General features: G+C 40.1%; 1 protein-coding gene across 1 annotated transcript in view; it reads left to right on the top strand.

Moving 5' to 3' along the window:
- The window catches only part of LOC121734261 (RNA-binding protein MEX3B), a 61,118-nt gene extending 43,437 nt beyond the window's left edge, over window positions 1–17,681 (top strand). The window contains exon 2 of the mRNA XM_042124751.1: window positions 15,250–17,681. Coding sequence (XP_041980685.1) covers window positions 15,250–16,100 — 851 coding nt within the window. The 3' untranslated portion in view covers window positions 16,101–17,681. The remainder of the gene's footprint in view (window positions 1–15,249) is intronic.
- Window positions 17,682–18,535: the final 854 nt, after the last annotated feature.

The raw sequence follows: 18,535 nt of genomic DNA, 5'->3' as shown, positions 1-18,535 counted from the left end.
ATTTATTTAACCATAAATTTATTCCACAGTCGAAAAATATTAACTCGAGAAACCGTTAAAACTCCATCTTTGTCATTACTCATTCCCTAACAGTTTTCTTTTGCCCAAACCTGTCTCAAAAATGTCCTTTTTAATTAAAATTATTCTAAAATCTAAATCTTAAAGGGCGTTTAACCTGGCACCAAGTTCAGAAATCGTCATCATTGTCACTCCCTAACAAAATTTGTTTTGCATTTACCTTTATCAAAATTGTCACCCTTACCTTTACCATCTTCAACGACATTTAACCCACGGATCACGGGCGTGTTTACGCAGTGACCTCCCGGATCGCGGTCCGTTACCCCTGGGTCTACCTAATCCGCAGGGCAACGTCCTTATTAATCATAGCGGGTGTATTTGCTAAATCTTTTCAAGAAAGGGGTTTAAAAGATTTAATTTTTTGGACTCCTACATCCCCAGTCCATAAACCCCCCCCGGTTTATGGACTGGGGATGTAGGAGTCCAAATGCGGTGGAAAGAACGCACCTGCTGCTACCACGTTAGAAAGGTTTCTTCATCTCTTGGGGTATCAAAGCATATTCTGCTTTCTTCACCATACAGACGTAGCAAACTCATTTTAACCCCCAGGGGTGAATTTTTTATACCCGTCAAGTCAACCTTTTTCTTACTATGATTGTTACTAGAACTTTTGTAGCAATACAATTTTTCACCCTCTCAAGGGGTGAATTCTAGCAAGTACGTCAAATCTAATTTAGCCTTGACTATATTTTTAATTACAGCAGTCCCAAGTGGTATTTCAATGGGAGTGGTATAATTATAATGACGAATGAGACTCGCGTAACCTTTTCAAAATAATTACGAACTGAATATAGACCAGTATGACGAGACCATTCCTTTCGACAGGTGCACACTTAATATGGTGCGAAATTACTAGACAAATACCATTGTTACCGGTTCTACTAACTACTTATTGGATACTTTGGAAGCTATTTCAGAAATAGCTTTAGTCAAAACCTTGAAAATGAGGCATTAAACTTAAGTAAGCGAGGTTTATATGATCCGAGTCTAGTCCCAAAAATTAATGATTTCATAAGGCATACATGGGAGAGCCATGCTTTGGCACGAATGGGCCGGCTCGACCGGAGAAATACCACGTTCTCACAGAAAACCGGCGTGAAACAGCGCTTGCGCTGTGTTTCGCCGAGTGAGTGAGTTTACCGGAGGCCCAATCCCCTACCCTATTCCCTTCCCTTCCCTACCTTCCCCTATTCCCTACCCTCCCCTATTACAATATTCCCTCTTAAAAGGCCGGCAACGCACTTGCAGCTCTTCTGGTGCTGCGAGTGTCCATGGGCGACGGATGTTCCATCAGGTGACCCGTTTGCTCGTTTGCATTTAAAAAAAAAAGTGGAGTCTAAAAAATATGTCCGTTACACATCTCATGATTCTGACTATCTAGTGTGCCTAACCTGGTGCTCGCCTTGAATAACGTCATAGGCATGCCATCTTCACAGATACCACATACCAGGCTTGACCTCACGTATAAGGCGGAAACGTTTGAATTTTTGGCAATGGGTTCAAACAACTCGACCTCGTGTACAGGATACAGCAATATACACATTAAATATTAGATCTAAGGTGTATTATTGTATACACTATACGATATTCTCCTAAATTTGCTTTGGTGCGATTTGCTACATCCACACTAAAATTATGTCTGTCTGTACATTTAGATAGGTATGGAGATAGCTTGAGCCCCAGTAAAGGATATGGGATAGCTTTTATTTCGTCAAAAGGTACGGTTCCAATTTTGCGTAGAATGTCACAGCAAAACTAAAAGCCACCAATCGTCTGTATGCGCAAGCATTTTAAGGTAAAACCCCAAATATTTGAGTGGCAATGCACTTGTGACGAAAGGTCATGCAACTTAGGGTGATCCACCGATAACGTATCTACCGAATCTTGGCCCTAAATATTGCACAATGTTACGCCTTATAGGACTCGGTCGTATTTTGAGGGGCCTCCTAACATAACCCCAAATATAATAATCTATAATATAATAATAAGTACTGTAAAACTCTGGAACGAACTGTCACCAGCAGTTTTTCCGGGCCTATACGTCGACGTATAGGCCCGGAAAAACTGCTGGTGACAGTTCGTTCCTGGTTATAGTGTCCATGGGCGACGGTAGTTGCTTTCCATCAGGTGACCCGTTTGCTCGTTTGCCCCCTTATTTTATTAAAAAAAAATAAGGCATAACTAAATTTGAGCAGCTCGTACTTTGAGTTAATCTTGCAAAAGCACGTAGCTCCTAAATTGAATGGAGTTTTAAACTCCTCGCCTTCATGCGATTGATTCATGCGATGTTTATGGAGCAATAACTTCCAACGATCGCGTCGCAAACACCAGGCGTTTATGAGACATCAGGAGTTCTGATTAGGCGCCGTGGCCCGTGAGAGCTGGCCACGCGCCAACCGGGCCACCCCGGGCCGTTCAACTCGGGTCGTAAAGATAAATTAATTGTTTTCACGCATCTCGGAAATATTTCGATTGCACACACTTTGGTATCCTCGGGTATCGCCTTGACCTTGGATTATTGCGAATTTATTTTTAGTTGGCGGAATAAGCGTTCAATTTGTCAATAAAATGTTTCATAATAGTATACAAAATTTATTTAATTCGTTCTAAGCAAATCATCAAAAAATGATAGATATCCTAGTCTGAATAATAATAATAAAAGTACTTATAATGACTTTCTGAAGAATTAAAACTTAAAACTAATAGGAATGGAAGTATAGAAACCCTACGCTATTGTACTATCAGAGAAGTTGATTCCTATGCAAATCGGGGACCTAAGTAGTTTGGTTGTTTATTTACGTCAAACCCAGCTGACAGATCACAATTAACATTGAATTGACATGTTCTACCAAATAACGTTGGTCTGTCAATTGCATAGGAATCAACTTCCTCGATGGTACAAAAGAGCTTATCAAGCCTGCAAATCTTCTATTATAATCTTTTCTCTGGTAGCCTAGTACTTGTTCTAGTACTTTAGCTGTAGGAATTCTAGGTATGAGCTGACCTCGTTGCATCATCTCCGACGTATTGTGATCTATTTCCGTTCGGGGTTGAGCACCTGACTCGAACATTCACCTAACTTACGCGTAGAACTTTCGGGAACGATGGAGCTTAGAAAGCTGTAAAGCTTTGAAAATTCACCGTAGCTGACGGGATAGTTGACATGTTTGAGCTTTTGTATGAAACTTGAATAAACTTTCATTGTAAAGAAAGGGAGTAAAGACAAATGAACTTCGTGTTAATTGGACTATTGCACTGGGGTCCGATTCTTGCTTTGAATCATAAAGTCACAACCTAACGGAATAGAGAATCAGAATCAAAGGCCTGAGCAAGAGAGATGTCACTATCAGTAACACTGCGTGGTAAAAAGAGACGTGTGATACATGACAGCAGCACTCTTTTTTTGATGTCCAGTCGGCACGTGCCGCACGTTTACAATTTAATCTCATAGAAATCATGTTCAATCATGCTTGTGTAAGTGTATACGTACACATATTTTTACACACACGTTTAGATGGCTTAAACCAATTTCGGTTTCGTTTGACAGCTCGAGATTGTTGCTCTATTCCGCTAAGAACTTGCTTTGAATAGCTATAGTCGCTAAAATGACGTGCATCTGAGTATGACAGCTAAAAATCGTCACATCGAAGTATGAACTATGAAGGCATCCACAGCAGACATAACCTCTTTTTGGAAGTCGGTTAGAAATCGGCCCGCTGCGTTGGTCATTTGTCGTTTTAAACCTCCTCATAACTTATGTATTCTTTTGTGACATTGTGTATCGACCTTAGGTATTAGGATACCATAACTCCCAGGCGGCCTCACAATCTATTTACTTATCTCGTATCCTTATATTGTTGGCGAAACTTGTGGTCGTGATAAGCATCAGGTACTAGCCCGGCGTACGTCATTTCGGCCTTATCACTATGTTAATAAGGTGCAAAAGTGGTACATGGAGTTTTCCGGCTGTACGTTCAGTTGAGCCGGTTTGGTTCTAGACTTGTAGATGATTTCATTTTCCTCGAAATTCATACAATATGACCGTTACAGTTTTTTTTTCGCAATTGCGACCAGTTCATTTTTTTTTTACAATTTTTTATGCGAGCAACATATTTTTTTGCATCAGTTATGAAGTAAACGAATCGACAACACTTTAATTTGTAACAATCAAGTAACAATATATTTCTACTCTTTAGAACTACTAAAGCATTTTGCTGCATAGGCAGGCAGGCAAGCTTATAAAATTATTATTCATTTAAAAAACTAAATATTTCTCTTTTATCTAACAATAACGGCACAGAAATCGTTAATAAGTTACACCAAGATCATAACCAATCATTAAACTTTTACTACCTTACAGGTGATAGGTACTGTACAGATGAGAATTTTAATTTCGTACATATTAACATAATTATCGAAACAGCTCGTAAAAATGATCATAAAATATTAAGTTTCGTTTTATTGACTTTTAAATGTCCGTGGAAAAATGTAATTTATGTGTTTTGATGCGGAGTTTCAGACTTTCGATAACAGATGGCGCTGTAGGTCACATTCAATCGACAAGTTTACAGTTTTATTTTAGATTTTAACTCTTAACTTATGTAAATTGGTAATATTTTTGTATTGCAGGCTTTACCTTACTTTGAGCAAAGCCTCTTCTTTTTCCCTCAAAATGTTCACCTAGAGCTTTCTATTCAAAATATATTTTCTACACTTCGTTTCTACCCATTTTGATTAAAATGATTACAAAAAATTTATTCTGACCAAATTAATGTTTGTATTTCTATGTTAAGTGACATTTAAATTGGTAGTGTTATAGCCTCCGAAACTGCGCTTTATTTATGTAAATAAAGCGAATAAATTTAAACTAAGTAGAGAGATCATTTTTGAAAGTATACAGCGTATAATATGCACCTTTCTACCTAAACTACCCCATAATCTTACTTATTATTATTAAATCTAATTTTAATTATATTAAAATATTTAAAAAGAGGTTCGCCTAGCCACCTCAATGTGAGCATGTAACATTTGGTGCGCAGGCGCAGCCTTGCCCCAACCTCGTGGGCAGCCAGCGCTTTATTGGTCCGATTGTTGCAAAAACAACTTTAATTACTTTTAGTTGGCGGAGTATCGGTTATAGTACTTAGAAAGAATTAACTTAAAATTTTATTGAATAATTATAGATACTAATATGGCTGAAAATAAATAAAAAACCTTATAAAAACAACATATTTTTGCGTGTCACGCACACAAAACTATCCACAGTGTGTAACAAAACTAAGTGATAATTCTTTAGGGTGTGTACATGTTCCTTGTAGAGAAAACACTGTGAAAGTAGCAGCGCTGAAAGACCAAATTTTTGTTACACCCTGTGTAATATGTTTTGCTGAAACTCTAGAACGGCTAAATAGATTTGGCAAATTTTGGTCTTGAAATATTCGTGGAAGCCTTATGGATGGGTTTTTTTTGAGTTCCCAGCATTGTTCTTGTAGCAAAAGTTGTTCATTTTGACGGGCTCATTTGATGGTTGGATACAATGATATAATAATAAAAAACTCTAAGTATAAGTAGAATATCATTGGTTGGATAACGGTTTTAAACCTAACAACTTGTTAGATATTGAAGGAAAGTGATACAAAGATCACCGGGTTATGTAAAGTACATAATACATATTAATTTGACGTACTGAGTTAAATTTCTTTCTTACATTTAGATCAGACTAAACTAGAACGATCCAAAATGAACCAAAACTCGACGAATATATTTCGGTAAAAAGGTTTCCTAAGTTGAAAATTGCATTAGATATTTATCCGTTGCTTACATAGCAAAAGCTTTTTAACTGAAGGAAAACATGAGGAAAAGCTTGCTTAGCTTTTCCTTTACTTTCAAGGAACTTGAAATAAAAAAAATGGCACATATTTTCGACAGTTGTTATTCTTCAGACAGAATAATATTCTCAAAACTGGTCTTATTTCTTAGTCTGTGTAATTTGTGATTTTAAAACTAATAAGGTTTTTCTTTGTTTCCAGGTATGTAGCGGGAAAAGCAGATTTCTTCTCAGTATTAAGTATATAAAAATAAATATCTATAACGCGCTGAAATTAACATGACACCTGCCTCCATAGAGTTTCCTCTGAATGAAGTGTCTAGTTAACTTCAGCGTGTTATTATAGATTAGAAATTGTAATTTTAAGAATATTTCCGGTAATAAGATGGGGGCAGAAACTAGCAACATACCTATAGTTTTTACTATAATATGTTGCTAGTTTCTGCTGCAACAAATTCAGTCTTTTACGAGTGAAAAGTAGTGCTTTCTTCCTCGCACCCCGTTGTTATAAGTGAAAAGTATCTCTGTCTCGCTCACACCCGCTGACCTATATGTCTTCTATCACTAATGATACAAAGCGCTTAATTATTTAAAACATCTTTCTGGCATGCGTGTGATTACGCCTACTACATTTTCAACTCTATTCCGTGGAGATAAAGTTCAAAATGTTATAGTATCATTATAATGAGTAATATTTAAATCGAAACTAAGTCGAACCAGAAGTGTATGACACAATAGCCTTCTTAACTTTCATACATATTAATGTTACATCCTTTAGGTTGTCAGGATAAAATATTACGTAGGTAGGCAACACGGCTATGAAACGCAAAGAATTTTAAAGGAAATGTCAACAAAACGCCATAACAATGTAGAACATTAGGTCGTGGTATATTTAGTTATACATGGTTAAGGCGCTGTGGTTGTTGCAACTACGTAAAATGGGTTTTTTAAAACACGTTTTTAGTAAAGGAAATGTCATTATTTAAGTATAAAATAAGTACCGTTTTAAAATTGAGAAAATTTCCTATACGCAAAGGTATATCAGTACACAATTTGAAAAATTCCGCTCGATAGAAAAAAATCTCAAAGATGGCTGTTATAAAGCCATAAAATGATTTAATTATTAAATCATTTTATGGCTAAATTAGTAATTACACACTTTCTAGAAAAAACAAAAAAGGTAGTATATTATGTGTCGTAAGCTAACGTAAACGATTTGATATATTTGATTTGTGTAATACTAAAAACAAAAGGTTTTTACTCCTATTTTCTATTATCTAGGCACGCGGCGAGCGCGTAACAGCCACTGCACAAGGCGCGCTGATATGAATGTTATTTTAATGTCTTTAACGTCGATATTTGTACTGACAGACATCGACCTGCTTATTTTAGGGACTACTGGGCCTTAATGGTTATACATAACTCGGAATTTTAGAGACTAATCTCTAACATCTCCTTACTTTACCTACTGTAAAAGCTCGTGGCCTAGAATATAGCAATTCTTACCCACGAGTTTGTAAGCTAAATCAAATTAAAAAAATATCATAAATATTAATATTTAAACTATAAAAAAAATTGCCTGGGGAAATACGAGTTACAAGGCTCAAAAACCACCTTTCCATAAAAACTTTTAGAAAAATTTTGTTCAGTGCCTAACTGCATACTATTTTTTAACCTGCTTCCAAAAAAGAGGAGGTTATATGTTCGGCTGTAGATATTTTTGACAGACTGTGATAATGTGGATGCTGATGATGATATTTTCTTGGCAAAACTCTATTTATCCCGGCATCTCGCGAGCCCCGGCCGTTGAACGCAGTTCGATCAACCCCAAACCACCCTTGCTGTCATTAATCATTCCCAACGCCCGCTGATGGAAAATACGTCCTATTGTAACGCAGTAACGTCGTTTTTACAACGCCGCTATATCCGTCTGCCACCTCGCTGTTATGTAAGCCGGGTGCAACGGCCGGGGCAGGAAAACCCGGGCCTCGCCGGCCTTTCCCGGGGACGAATCTTGAAGTCTCCATAAGTCAAGACTTTGCCGGGGATAAAATTGGAAGATTCCGTAAGTCAGGCCTTTTCTGGGGACATAATATCTTGAAGATTTCATTAGTCAAGCATTTCCTGGGGACAAATCTTAAATCAAATGTTTACAGTGCTCCCAAAGTGATAATGCGCATAGATGTTTTGGAATTTTTTCGGCAACGGCCGTATTTACCGAGCGACGGTAGACGATATTGCATTGCGTTTAAGATACATGTATTAGTCAAAGTTCGTCGTGTTTTTTTTTTAAATTAAATACGGGGGCAAACGAGCAAACGGGTCACCTGATGGTAAGCAACTACCGTCGCCCATGGACACTCGCAACATCAGAAGAGCTGCAGGTGCGTTGCCGGCCTTTCAAGAGGGTATACGCTCTTTTCTTGAAGGTTTGCAGGTCGTATCGGTCCGGAAATACTGCTGGTGACAGTTCATTCCAGAGTTTTACAGTGCGCGGCAGAAAGTTACGCGAAAAACGCACTGTGGAAGATATTCCTGTAGCTTTTGTAACACGGTCATTATTCACGGTCATTCATGCGCATTACCTTTCGATCGCGGAAAAACGAGACACAATAGCTTATCTATTGTTATCGCGGCCGGACGTGGCCGCTTGGGGCTTCATGAATTAATTTTGAAGTACTGTACAGCATTATAAGGGTTCCTTAGTTACTACGGAACCCTAGAAAAGCATGACATTTTGGGCCTAAAGAAATGAAATCTTGTTTACAACATCGAAATTATTTTTAAGTACCAATAAAGATAAACACGTTGCCTTTCGGATTAACGAGTAATTAAATTAATGAATAGTTAAATTGATGCACGACGTTGATAAATTAAAAATAAAACCTGAGTTTAAACCTGTCACAAATATTATGCGGATAATGCTCTGATTAAACATTAAAACTGAACTTTAAATTATATTGCAAATAGACAGCTAGGACATTCAAAATCCATGAGTTGTTTAGGCACTACCATAGAAGAAACTACTAAAATCCTTTACGTCAAGCTTTGTAGTATCTAGACATTCGTGCTTTTACTTGAGTAATCTAATTTCCTAACTCAGATATCAGTCTTGTTCATTCGTTCACTCACGAGTAAATTAAACCCACGAATAAATTCGGTTATCATTCACCTTTGACCGGTCGTCAATCGTTCAAATTATGCCCCACGAAGACATCGGCCTAGTTCATTCGGTCATTCACAGGTATAATTACACCCCCGAAGACCATACCTTCGGTCATCATTCACCGGTCCTCATTCGTTCACAATTAGCTGAATGTAGGTTAAATTCGCGCGGCAATGCACCGCCGCGGGTCGTTGACCGCTATCGATCCCGGGGTAGCGCCCCCGCGGCGCCCTGGCGCCCTCGCCCCGCGCCCCTCGACGCCCTCGCCCGCGCCCCCGCCACCCTCACGACTACGGAAGTATGCGACAGTTCCTATATGTTGTAGAAGTTGGAGTACAAGTTGTATTTAGTTCAGCTGAACGCAGTTATTTGCTAGGCTTTTGAATGAAATGACTAATGAGCGATGCTTCCTTGTATATGTCGTAGGATGATTTGATAAATCCGTGTTTTCGCGAAATCCCTAGAATTTTCGCGAAAATTCGATTTATCAAATCATCCTACGACATATATAAAAGGAAGTTTAATGAGAAAGAAATTCTTCCCTACTTATCAAAAACTTATGGAAATTACCTGTGATTATAAATTTTAATTTAATCAACTAGCTGTCCCGACAAACGTTTCTTTGCCATATAAAGTATTCCGCCCGTATTATTTTATTGAAGTGACTAAATAAGTATGTCACTATGGCAACGTCCATCGCTATCCCGTCGCACAAGCAATGGTCGCCGTCAGTCTCGATTTGTAATAATTTACTATTATCTAATCAACAAATGCACTTATCAATATAAAAAGTACCCAGTAGCCGATTCTCAAACCCACTGAATATGCATATAAAATTTGGTTAAAATCAGTAAAGCCGTTTCGGAGGAGTACGCGGCCTAACATTACGACACGAGGATTTTATATATGAGATCCAAAATTGGAAAATTATAACCTGACTAGGAAATCTCCCGCCTATACTAAAATATACAAACTTTACTATCAAACTCACTACCGGTAGTTTCGTCGAGTAAAAACAATATACATATTACATAATTCTTAAATATACGCAGAGCATTTTATACGTGGGAGAGCCATGCTTCGGCACGAATGGGCCGGCTCGACCGGATAAATACCACGTTCTCACAAAAAACCGGCGTGAAACAGCGCTTGCGCTATGTTTCGCCGAGTGAGTGAGTTTACCGGAGGCCCAATCGCCTAACCCCTACACTATTCCCTTCCCTACCCTCAACTATTCCCTTCCCTACCCTCCCCTATTACCCTATTCCCTCTTAAAAGGCCGGCAACGCACTTGCAGCTCTTCTGATGCTGCGAGTGTCCATGGGCGACGGAAGTTGCTTTCCATCAGGTGACCCGTTTGCTCGTTTGCCCCCTTATTTCATTAAAAAAAAAAAAAAAGCAGAGTATCTTGTTTAGTATTCTATGCGTTGGCGTCTTGCCAAATATACTGCTTGGGGGTTTTTGGTTCGAGATAGCTTAATTAAAGATTCATTTTCAGAGATACCACAGAGCAGATATCTGATGATAATATTCTGCGCTAATCTTGAAGGCGTATTTTGAAAGCTCTTTGTAAAACTCGCATTTCCAAGCCCTGTCTACATAAATAAAAATGAATTTTAAATTTTGTTGGTCTCGCTAAAAATCTAAAACGGCTGAACCGATTTGGCTAATTTTAGTCTCGTATCGTAGTATTATTTCGTAAATTATGCTGGTGGTTTTGACAGATGCTTAAATACAGTGTAAAATCTATATAATTCGATGTTATTATCGTATTTAATTCGATGAAATTACAAGTACTTAATCGGAAATTATTCATGCTTGGGCTACTACAAAATAATCGCTAACACGTTTAAGTTAAATATTTTATAATAAAATAATGCTACTTCAAATAAGAGTAAATAACAGCTTTACAATAACTTGATAACTCGAGAATTAAACTTAATTCTTAAAGCTATGCTATTAGTTAAGCTTTCAAGGGGATTTAATCATTCCTTATTACTTTCTACTCGTAAAAGCTTGCCACGTGGCTTGAGGTTTTAATAATGGCCTTATTTTATGCCCTATCATTAATTTAACTGCAAAATTAATATACAGAAATTATTAGCGAAAACATTTCACTCAGTTAACCTATAGAAAATTCAAACAGAACATGAACAGATGCAAAAACTAGGAAAATGCAGGAATAAATAAATTAGATAATATGTACGTACTTTTATTTGGTACTTATTACGTACTAAAACGTATATTTGTAGTATTTTAATATGAAAGTAATTAAGCCGAAATCAAAGCTTAACGGACGACATATTTATTCACCAAACCGCTAAAAAAGAAAAAAAGAAAAGTCCGTAAAAACGCGGCAAATGCTACGAGCGGGCGGGGGGGCGGGGCGCGGGGGGGCGTTGACCTGGTTCGCTACGGCGTAGAGTGCAGTGGCCGCTACGAGCTACGCGGCTACGAATGTAGGTGAGTCCCATGCGGAACTACGAGTGGTGAACGCGGTTTGCGACTTTATTTTTTTAGAGATAGAGTTGAAATTAGATCGATGAGAATTTTTTCAGTGCTGTATTAGAACAAGAGTTTTAATATCTGTGAAGTATGAACTGTTATGTGGATAACATAGATCACAGTACGAAATATATAATATAGTTTGCGTATATAATGTATGAGCCTCAAAGGCTTTAACGCTCTCATTACTCACACTCCCTCACTTTCACGCTTTCATTATAATACACTTAATTGTATGTTGAATACTTTGCTACGAGACCAACTATAATTTGATTAAGGATTCCGAAAATATTAAGATTTGAAAAAAAATATATAACTTGAATTTTTAAAAGACGTCTTGACTAGATAGTCTTATTATGGTTATTGGATAAAGCTAAGTACATAATTATTATTAGATTTTTTTAAAGAAGATAAAAATGCGCAATTTTCGGGTTTCACAACTCAACCTAGCATTTATTCTGAATATAGGCTTAGAAATAATTTGAAACCTCCTCTATTTATGCGTTTACTGTGGTAGAGTCAATGCTATAACTCCTGCCGTTACTGCTACCCTGGTGGAGGCAGCCAGCGAGCCTGCTGGCATAGTGCCAGAGATAATTGCAATGAAACATACAGTCATTTGCATAAAGACATAGTGACATATAATATTATGTCACTATGTCTGCTGTCAAACGAAACCGAAATTGGTTTTCATCTGTGTGAAAAATATGTGTACGTATACACTTACACAAGCATGATTGAACATGATTTCTATGAGATTAAATTGTCAACGTGCGGCACGTGCCGACTGGACGTCAAAAAAAGAGTGCTGCTGTCATGTATCACACGTCTCTTTTTACCACGCAGTGTTACTGATAGTGACATCTCTCTTGCTCAGGCCTTTGTTTCTCTATTCCGCTAGGTATATTAACTTTATGAGTTATACGTACTAATAACTATTAAACACCTTAAAATAATCTACATAAAGACTAGCTGACCCGGCAAATGTTGTTTTGCCGTATTAATTATTTCTAGTGTCAATTTAAAAAGTAGATAAAAACCTATTCTCAGGCCTAAGGAATGTACATACAAAATTTCATTAAAATCTGTTGAGCCGTTTTGGAAGAGTTCGCGCACAAACACTGTGATAATAGAACTCTATGTGAATCATAGACATAATCATAATCATCATTTATTTGCAAAGAATGTTGTTTACAAAGATCTTATAGTTATATACAGTATCAAACACTCTGCTTTTGAAGCATGCAAAAATTATTATAATATATGTAAGACATAATAATAACATAAGCAATTAAATATACTACTCAAACATCATAATTGCTTGTAGCTTTCTATCATATTGTCATCGTTTAGAAGTTAGATCTTATTTAAATTTGTCTACATCTGCTATTTTTCACGAAATAGTGGACAAACTAGCCTGTGTAGAGATGTTACTACTCTTATGGAGATCCGCAGCATTCAAGAATCGTAAATGCGTGGTTGGCCTTTCGGTAATAAACCTAGGAAAAGCCAGTGAGTCAGTCATACTACCCTCTTCACTTGGAAATTCCAGGGCATATGACGAATATAATAGAAGAGTAACGACAAGAATTAAGCGGAAAGATTATTCTTCTACTACTCTTTGGTAGAATTGTCTGGAAATTCGAGTATATTGAATATGATAGGTATTTACTTAATAGAAAAAATATACTATATTTTTTTTTAATGAAATATGGGGGCAAATGAGCAAACGGGTCACCTGATGGAAAGCAACTTCCGTCGCCCATGGACACTTGCAGCATCAGAAGAGCTGCAGGTGCGTTGCCGGGAGGGTAGGGATGGGAAGGGAATAGGGGAGGGTAGGGAAGGGAATAGGGTAGGGGATTTGGCCTCCGGTAAACGCACTCACTCGGGAAAACGCAGCGCAAGCGCTGTTTCACGCCGGTTTTCTGTGAGAACGTGGTATTTCTCCGGTCGAGCCGGCCCATTCGTGCCGAAGCATGGCTCTCCCACGTATAAATTTCAAGAAACTTCTTCGTAGATGTCTAGAAATGCAAAGATTATACCACTCTAGTTGCATTTTTAGAAAAATTTCTCGTGAACGGTCTACGTAGTAAGTTTATAATATGGGAATTTATGATATTTATTATTACAGCTACAATATGTTTACAAAACTTGCATTAAAACGTACGGTGTAAACGTCTAACGTTGATCGTATTAAGAGGAGCCCACACCGCCCTTTTTTCCATACAAACGTTGTCCCCTGTTTCCTCCCTGGATAATGCTAGTAGAGTTATATTTTTTTTCCTGAATATCTACGGCCACTAATGCAATGTCCCTATGTTTTCTTTTTTTTACAATTTAATTATTAAATAAGATATGAACGTTCTAAAACCCAAAAAATGGCCAGATTTTTCGCTGTGTTCAAACATCCAGAAAACAGATTTGGCTAGATTATACATAAAAAAATAAAACATAGGAACACAGCTCAAGCCTTTCTTTAATCTTTAATGAAAAAAGTACTTAAATCGGTTAAGTTTTGGAGAAGGAATCAGGGGACAACGAATCGTTGATTTTCTGCAGTTGTCTCTATCGCGTTCTGCGGTATAGGCTTGAGGTAAGGGAGACAGCTATAGATATTACACGTACTTTTTTTTCATTTTTATAGCCCTTGGTGTATCCTCTTATTGTTTAAATGAAGTCTCCGTTCGGATGCAAAAAATAATATAGAAGCTTTTCCAGAGTACACTCAAACGATTTTAATTTGACTACGCCAATATTGATGAGAGTCTAGTTGGAAGTCCAGGCACGCGCGGCGTAATCGAATACGACAATGAAACGAAAATGGAAAATCTATACAGAGGCAGAATATACAGTCAGTTTTGGTTATAATTTAATAGTAGATTCGGTGTTGCGAAATACATGATTTTGTGGTTATGTAAAGCTCAAAATAGGAGTACATAAGAAAGTTATGTAACGCCACTTCGTACTCCCTTTGATGTAAAATCTAATCAATATTTGAGTAGCTCTCAAATCATTCAAATTGACAAACTAGCATTTAAATTATTTAGACGGAAATATTAAATATGAATAGATCGGAGGAATAGAATAACTCATAACAATAACTCTACGAAATAACTAATAGTAAGTGCCATACGGACATCTCCGTCCTTGTTAGTAAGTAATCGTGTCAGGAGTACTCGGGCGTCTCGGGGCAGCTCTCGTCTCCGACTGCGGCCCAATTCCGACGTCTTGAGAACGTTATATCGATTGTGGGGTCGGGCAGGACAACGACTGTCGCAGTGCGGGAGCGGGACCGACATACCGCGCCCCGTTAGAGCGAAAGGGACGGAGACACAACAACACGCACGGGGGCGGCCCGGGTACACGTGGCTGAAAATGGCCCGAAACGTTTCGAAATTAATGAATAATGTCGCTCAGCTAGTGGCCGGGACGATGTTGATCTCCAAACCATCAGTCAGCCGGAAAAGCGGCCGTCAGCTCTGCGCGGCCGCCGGGTAGTGCCGGGAGACGGCCGCCGCTCCACTGACCGACGACGTGCGGGTCGCGGGGCGTGCGGGGGGCGCGGGGGTCGCGACCGCCACTACAGACTCGCGCACGTGCTCCGAGCGTGGACGACACGCCGCGACCACACTCGAACGCCTCACTCATATCTCTCGTTAACTTGTTCCAGGCTGCAAGATCAAGGCGCTGCGCGCGAAGACCAACACGTACATCAAGACGCCGGTGCGCGGCGAGGAGCCCGTGTTCGTGGTGACGGGCCGCAAGGAGGACGTGGCGCGCGCCAAGCGCGAGATCCTCTCCGCCGCCGAGCACTTCTCGCAGATCCGCGCTTCGCGCAAGTGCGGCGCCGCGCCCCCGCCGCCCGCCGGCGCGCCGGGCCACGTCACGGCACAGGTGCGCGTGCCGTACCGCGTCGTCGGCCTCGTCGTCGGCCCCAAAGGCGCCACCATCAAGCGCATCCAGCACACCACGCACACGTACATCGTGACGCCGTCCCGCGAGCGCGAGCCCGTGTTCGAGGTGACCGGCCTGCCCGAGAGCGTGGAGGCGGCGCGCAAGGAGATCGAGGCGCACATCGCGCTGCGCACCGGCGCGGCGGGCGGCGCCGGCACCGGCGACGACGACCTCGTGCGCCAGCTGTACCGCTCGGGGCAGGCGCTGCTGCAGGGGGAGGCGTTCTCGTCGGCCGGGTCGTGCTCGTCGGGCGGGTCGTCGGGCCGGCTGGGCGACCTGCTCGGCATCTGGTCGTCGACGGAGCGCGACGAGGGGCTGGGCGAGTCGCCGTCGTTCGAGTCGCCGGGCGCGGGCGGCGTGTGGGCGTGGGGCCCGCCGCGGCCGTCGCCGGCGGCCAGCCCGGCGCGCGCGTGCGCGGTGTGCGGCGAGCGCGGCGTGGCGGCGGCGCTGGTGCCGTGCGGCCACAACCTGTTCTGCCTGGAGTGCGCGCAGCGGCTCGCGGCGGCGAGCGCGCCCTGCCCCGCCTGCGCCGCGCCCGCGCACACCGCCATCCGCATCCTGTCGTAAGTCGCGCGCGCGCCGCCCGACCGCCCGCGAGGGCGAGATCTTTTTTACTTAAATCGTTACGAAAATATTAAAAAAAATCGCGTAATCGAAATCCTGGTGCCAAAAGTCGGCGCCTCGCCGGCACGGCCCGTCCGCCGCGCCGCACCTGACGTAAGTCGGCAGAGTTACTCACGATATATTTTCTTATTATGAACGTTTTTTATTAGGTCGTCGGGCGTCCGCGTCCGGCGCCGCAGAGAGAGTCGGTACGTTACGATAGAATTTCGAAAAAAAATGCATAAAATTTAAAAAAAGTTGTATAATTATTATTATTGACTAGCGTAATGAGAAAACGAAAATTTATAAAGCTTACCTAACTTAGTAGCATAAAGTATTAAGATATCGTAATAATATAATGATAGTAGCGAGGGACGGCGGCGCGGGCGGCGGCCCCGCGCGGCCGGCGGCGTAGCTAATGTGTTGTTGATAGGTAATGCGGGGGGCCGGGGGGCAGGGGCCCGCCGCCGCCGCGCCGGCCTCAGGGCCAGACTGCGGCCCACTAGGGGCCACCAGGGCGCCGCGCCCGCGCCGCTCCCCGCAAGCCATGCTCACTTTATTTTGACTATACGATTATTCGCTTAAATGATATTATACATACGTACATTATTATAATGATAATATTAATATAATGTTTGTTTTAAGTGTGTTTTAATGTTTAGATTTTTATTGTAATGTTTTTATGAATGATTTTTATATGTACGATTATTATTATTGATTATTATTTTATGTGTTGACGATGTTTATTTTGTGATGCGGCGCGGGCGCGTGAGTCGCCGCGAGTCGCGACGTGCGATACAACTCGCGACACGCGACATAACTCGCGACACGCGCGACGTCGCGCCCGCGCCCGAGGCTGCCGCTCGTTTAGTGTTTAATATCGATTAATTAAATCTAAAGTAATAAATGATAAAGAATAATACGACTCATTCATTATTATTATTATTATTATAAACTATCGTAGTTTGTAGACGACATAAACTAACCATTACCTATTGATACTTATTAAGTATTATTATTATTATATTGAATAAATTTAAAGAATGCATAATTATATTTCATAGGAATCATTATTCTGTATAACTCTAGTTAAATATAACGATAATAAATATTATTGTATTTGTATCGAGCGCGTTGATGGTGTTGTTTGTGTTGAGTGGTGAGTGGTGACGTGGTGAGGTGGTGACCGCCGGCGTGTGCCGGTGAGAGTGGTAGAGACTGCCGGGGGTTGTGGGGGGGTTAGTTGAATGGTCAGGGGGCTGGTGTTACGAGTTGATATTTTTTTATTTTTTTACCGTTATAAGTTTTGACTTACTCATGTTAAGGATACGCGAGGACGAAACTGCCTATTAGATTATATTTTAAAAAATAATGTTTACGTAAGACCAGCCTCCGTTTAGTAGAGATCCAATGATTTCGATAATTTTATTTTCATAACGAAATGAATGATGTAGACGCTTTAGGTTCAAATAATGTTGTGAAAATTTGTGAAATTTTGTAGACTACATATCTTATTATAAATCTAATATAAACTATAAATTTCGATTTACATCTTTTATTTTACCCTACCTAACTTAAACGTAGATCCTGCCATTCACATTGGCAGCTAAACTGAGAAACTTTAAACATGTTCAAATCACTGCTCAATAATATTATTTTGCTGAAACTATTTTCATTTTATCAAGATAAATGTTTAATCTAAACTGATTAGACGAAAAGTAAAAGAAAATAATATATCTTATGAGACGGTCATTTAGACCTTTGCGTTTCTTTTCAAAAGGACGCCTCCTTTAGAGACGATCACGTGCCGAGGACGTGGGCAGATATTGAGTTGATCACAAACTGTGACAAGTACAAAGGTCGGTGGAATCTCTTCATATTACATTCGCAAAATATAAGCACGAAAATAGAAAATCTATTTAAAAATATAGAATACACATTGAATAAGCACATTATATGAAATATAAGACTGACAGCATATCCACATTCTAAACGCTGAAAGCTAGTTTTCATCTTGTTGATCATCGAGGGGCCACGCTGCAGAGTGCTCGACATGCGACGCCCGGGGCCACGCACGCCTAGCTCCGCCACTGAAAAAAAAATGATAATATTATTGTCTGGACGTTCGCTATGCTGTTAGTAAGTAGGTATTCGTAAGTATTTTAAAGTATATAAACTCCAAAGCTCCATAAAATCAACACTGTTAAAGGTGCTAGTAAGGTAGACAGTTAAGCTTTAAACTATGAAGTTAACTAAACATTAAACTTAATTATTACACGTATTATAACAAAGTGGACAATAGTCCAATATAAAAATAGTCCAGGCAATAGCCTTAGGACTGACACAAATCTTTATCAAAACTTGAACTGAAAACACCTTTATAAATTATAAGTCAAGTA

Source organism: Aricia agestis, chromosome 15 (genome assembly GCF_905147365.1).
Source record: "Aricia agestis chromosome 15, ilAriAges1.1, whole genome shotgun sequence".
Lineage (NCBI taxonomy): Eukaryota > Metazoa > Arthropoda > Insecta > Lepidoptera > Lycaenidae > Aricia > Aricia agestis.
Note: the sequence above shows the minus strand (reverse complement) of the source record. Positions and strands in the feature narration are given on the sequence as shown.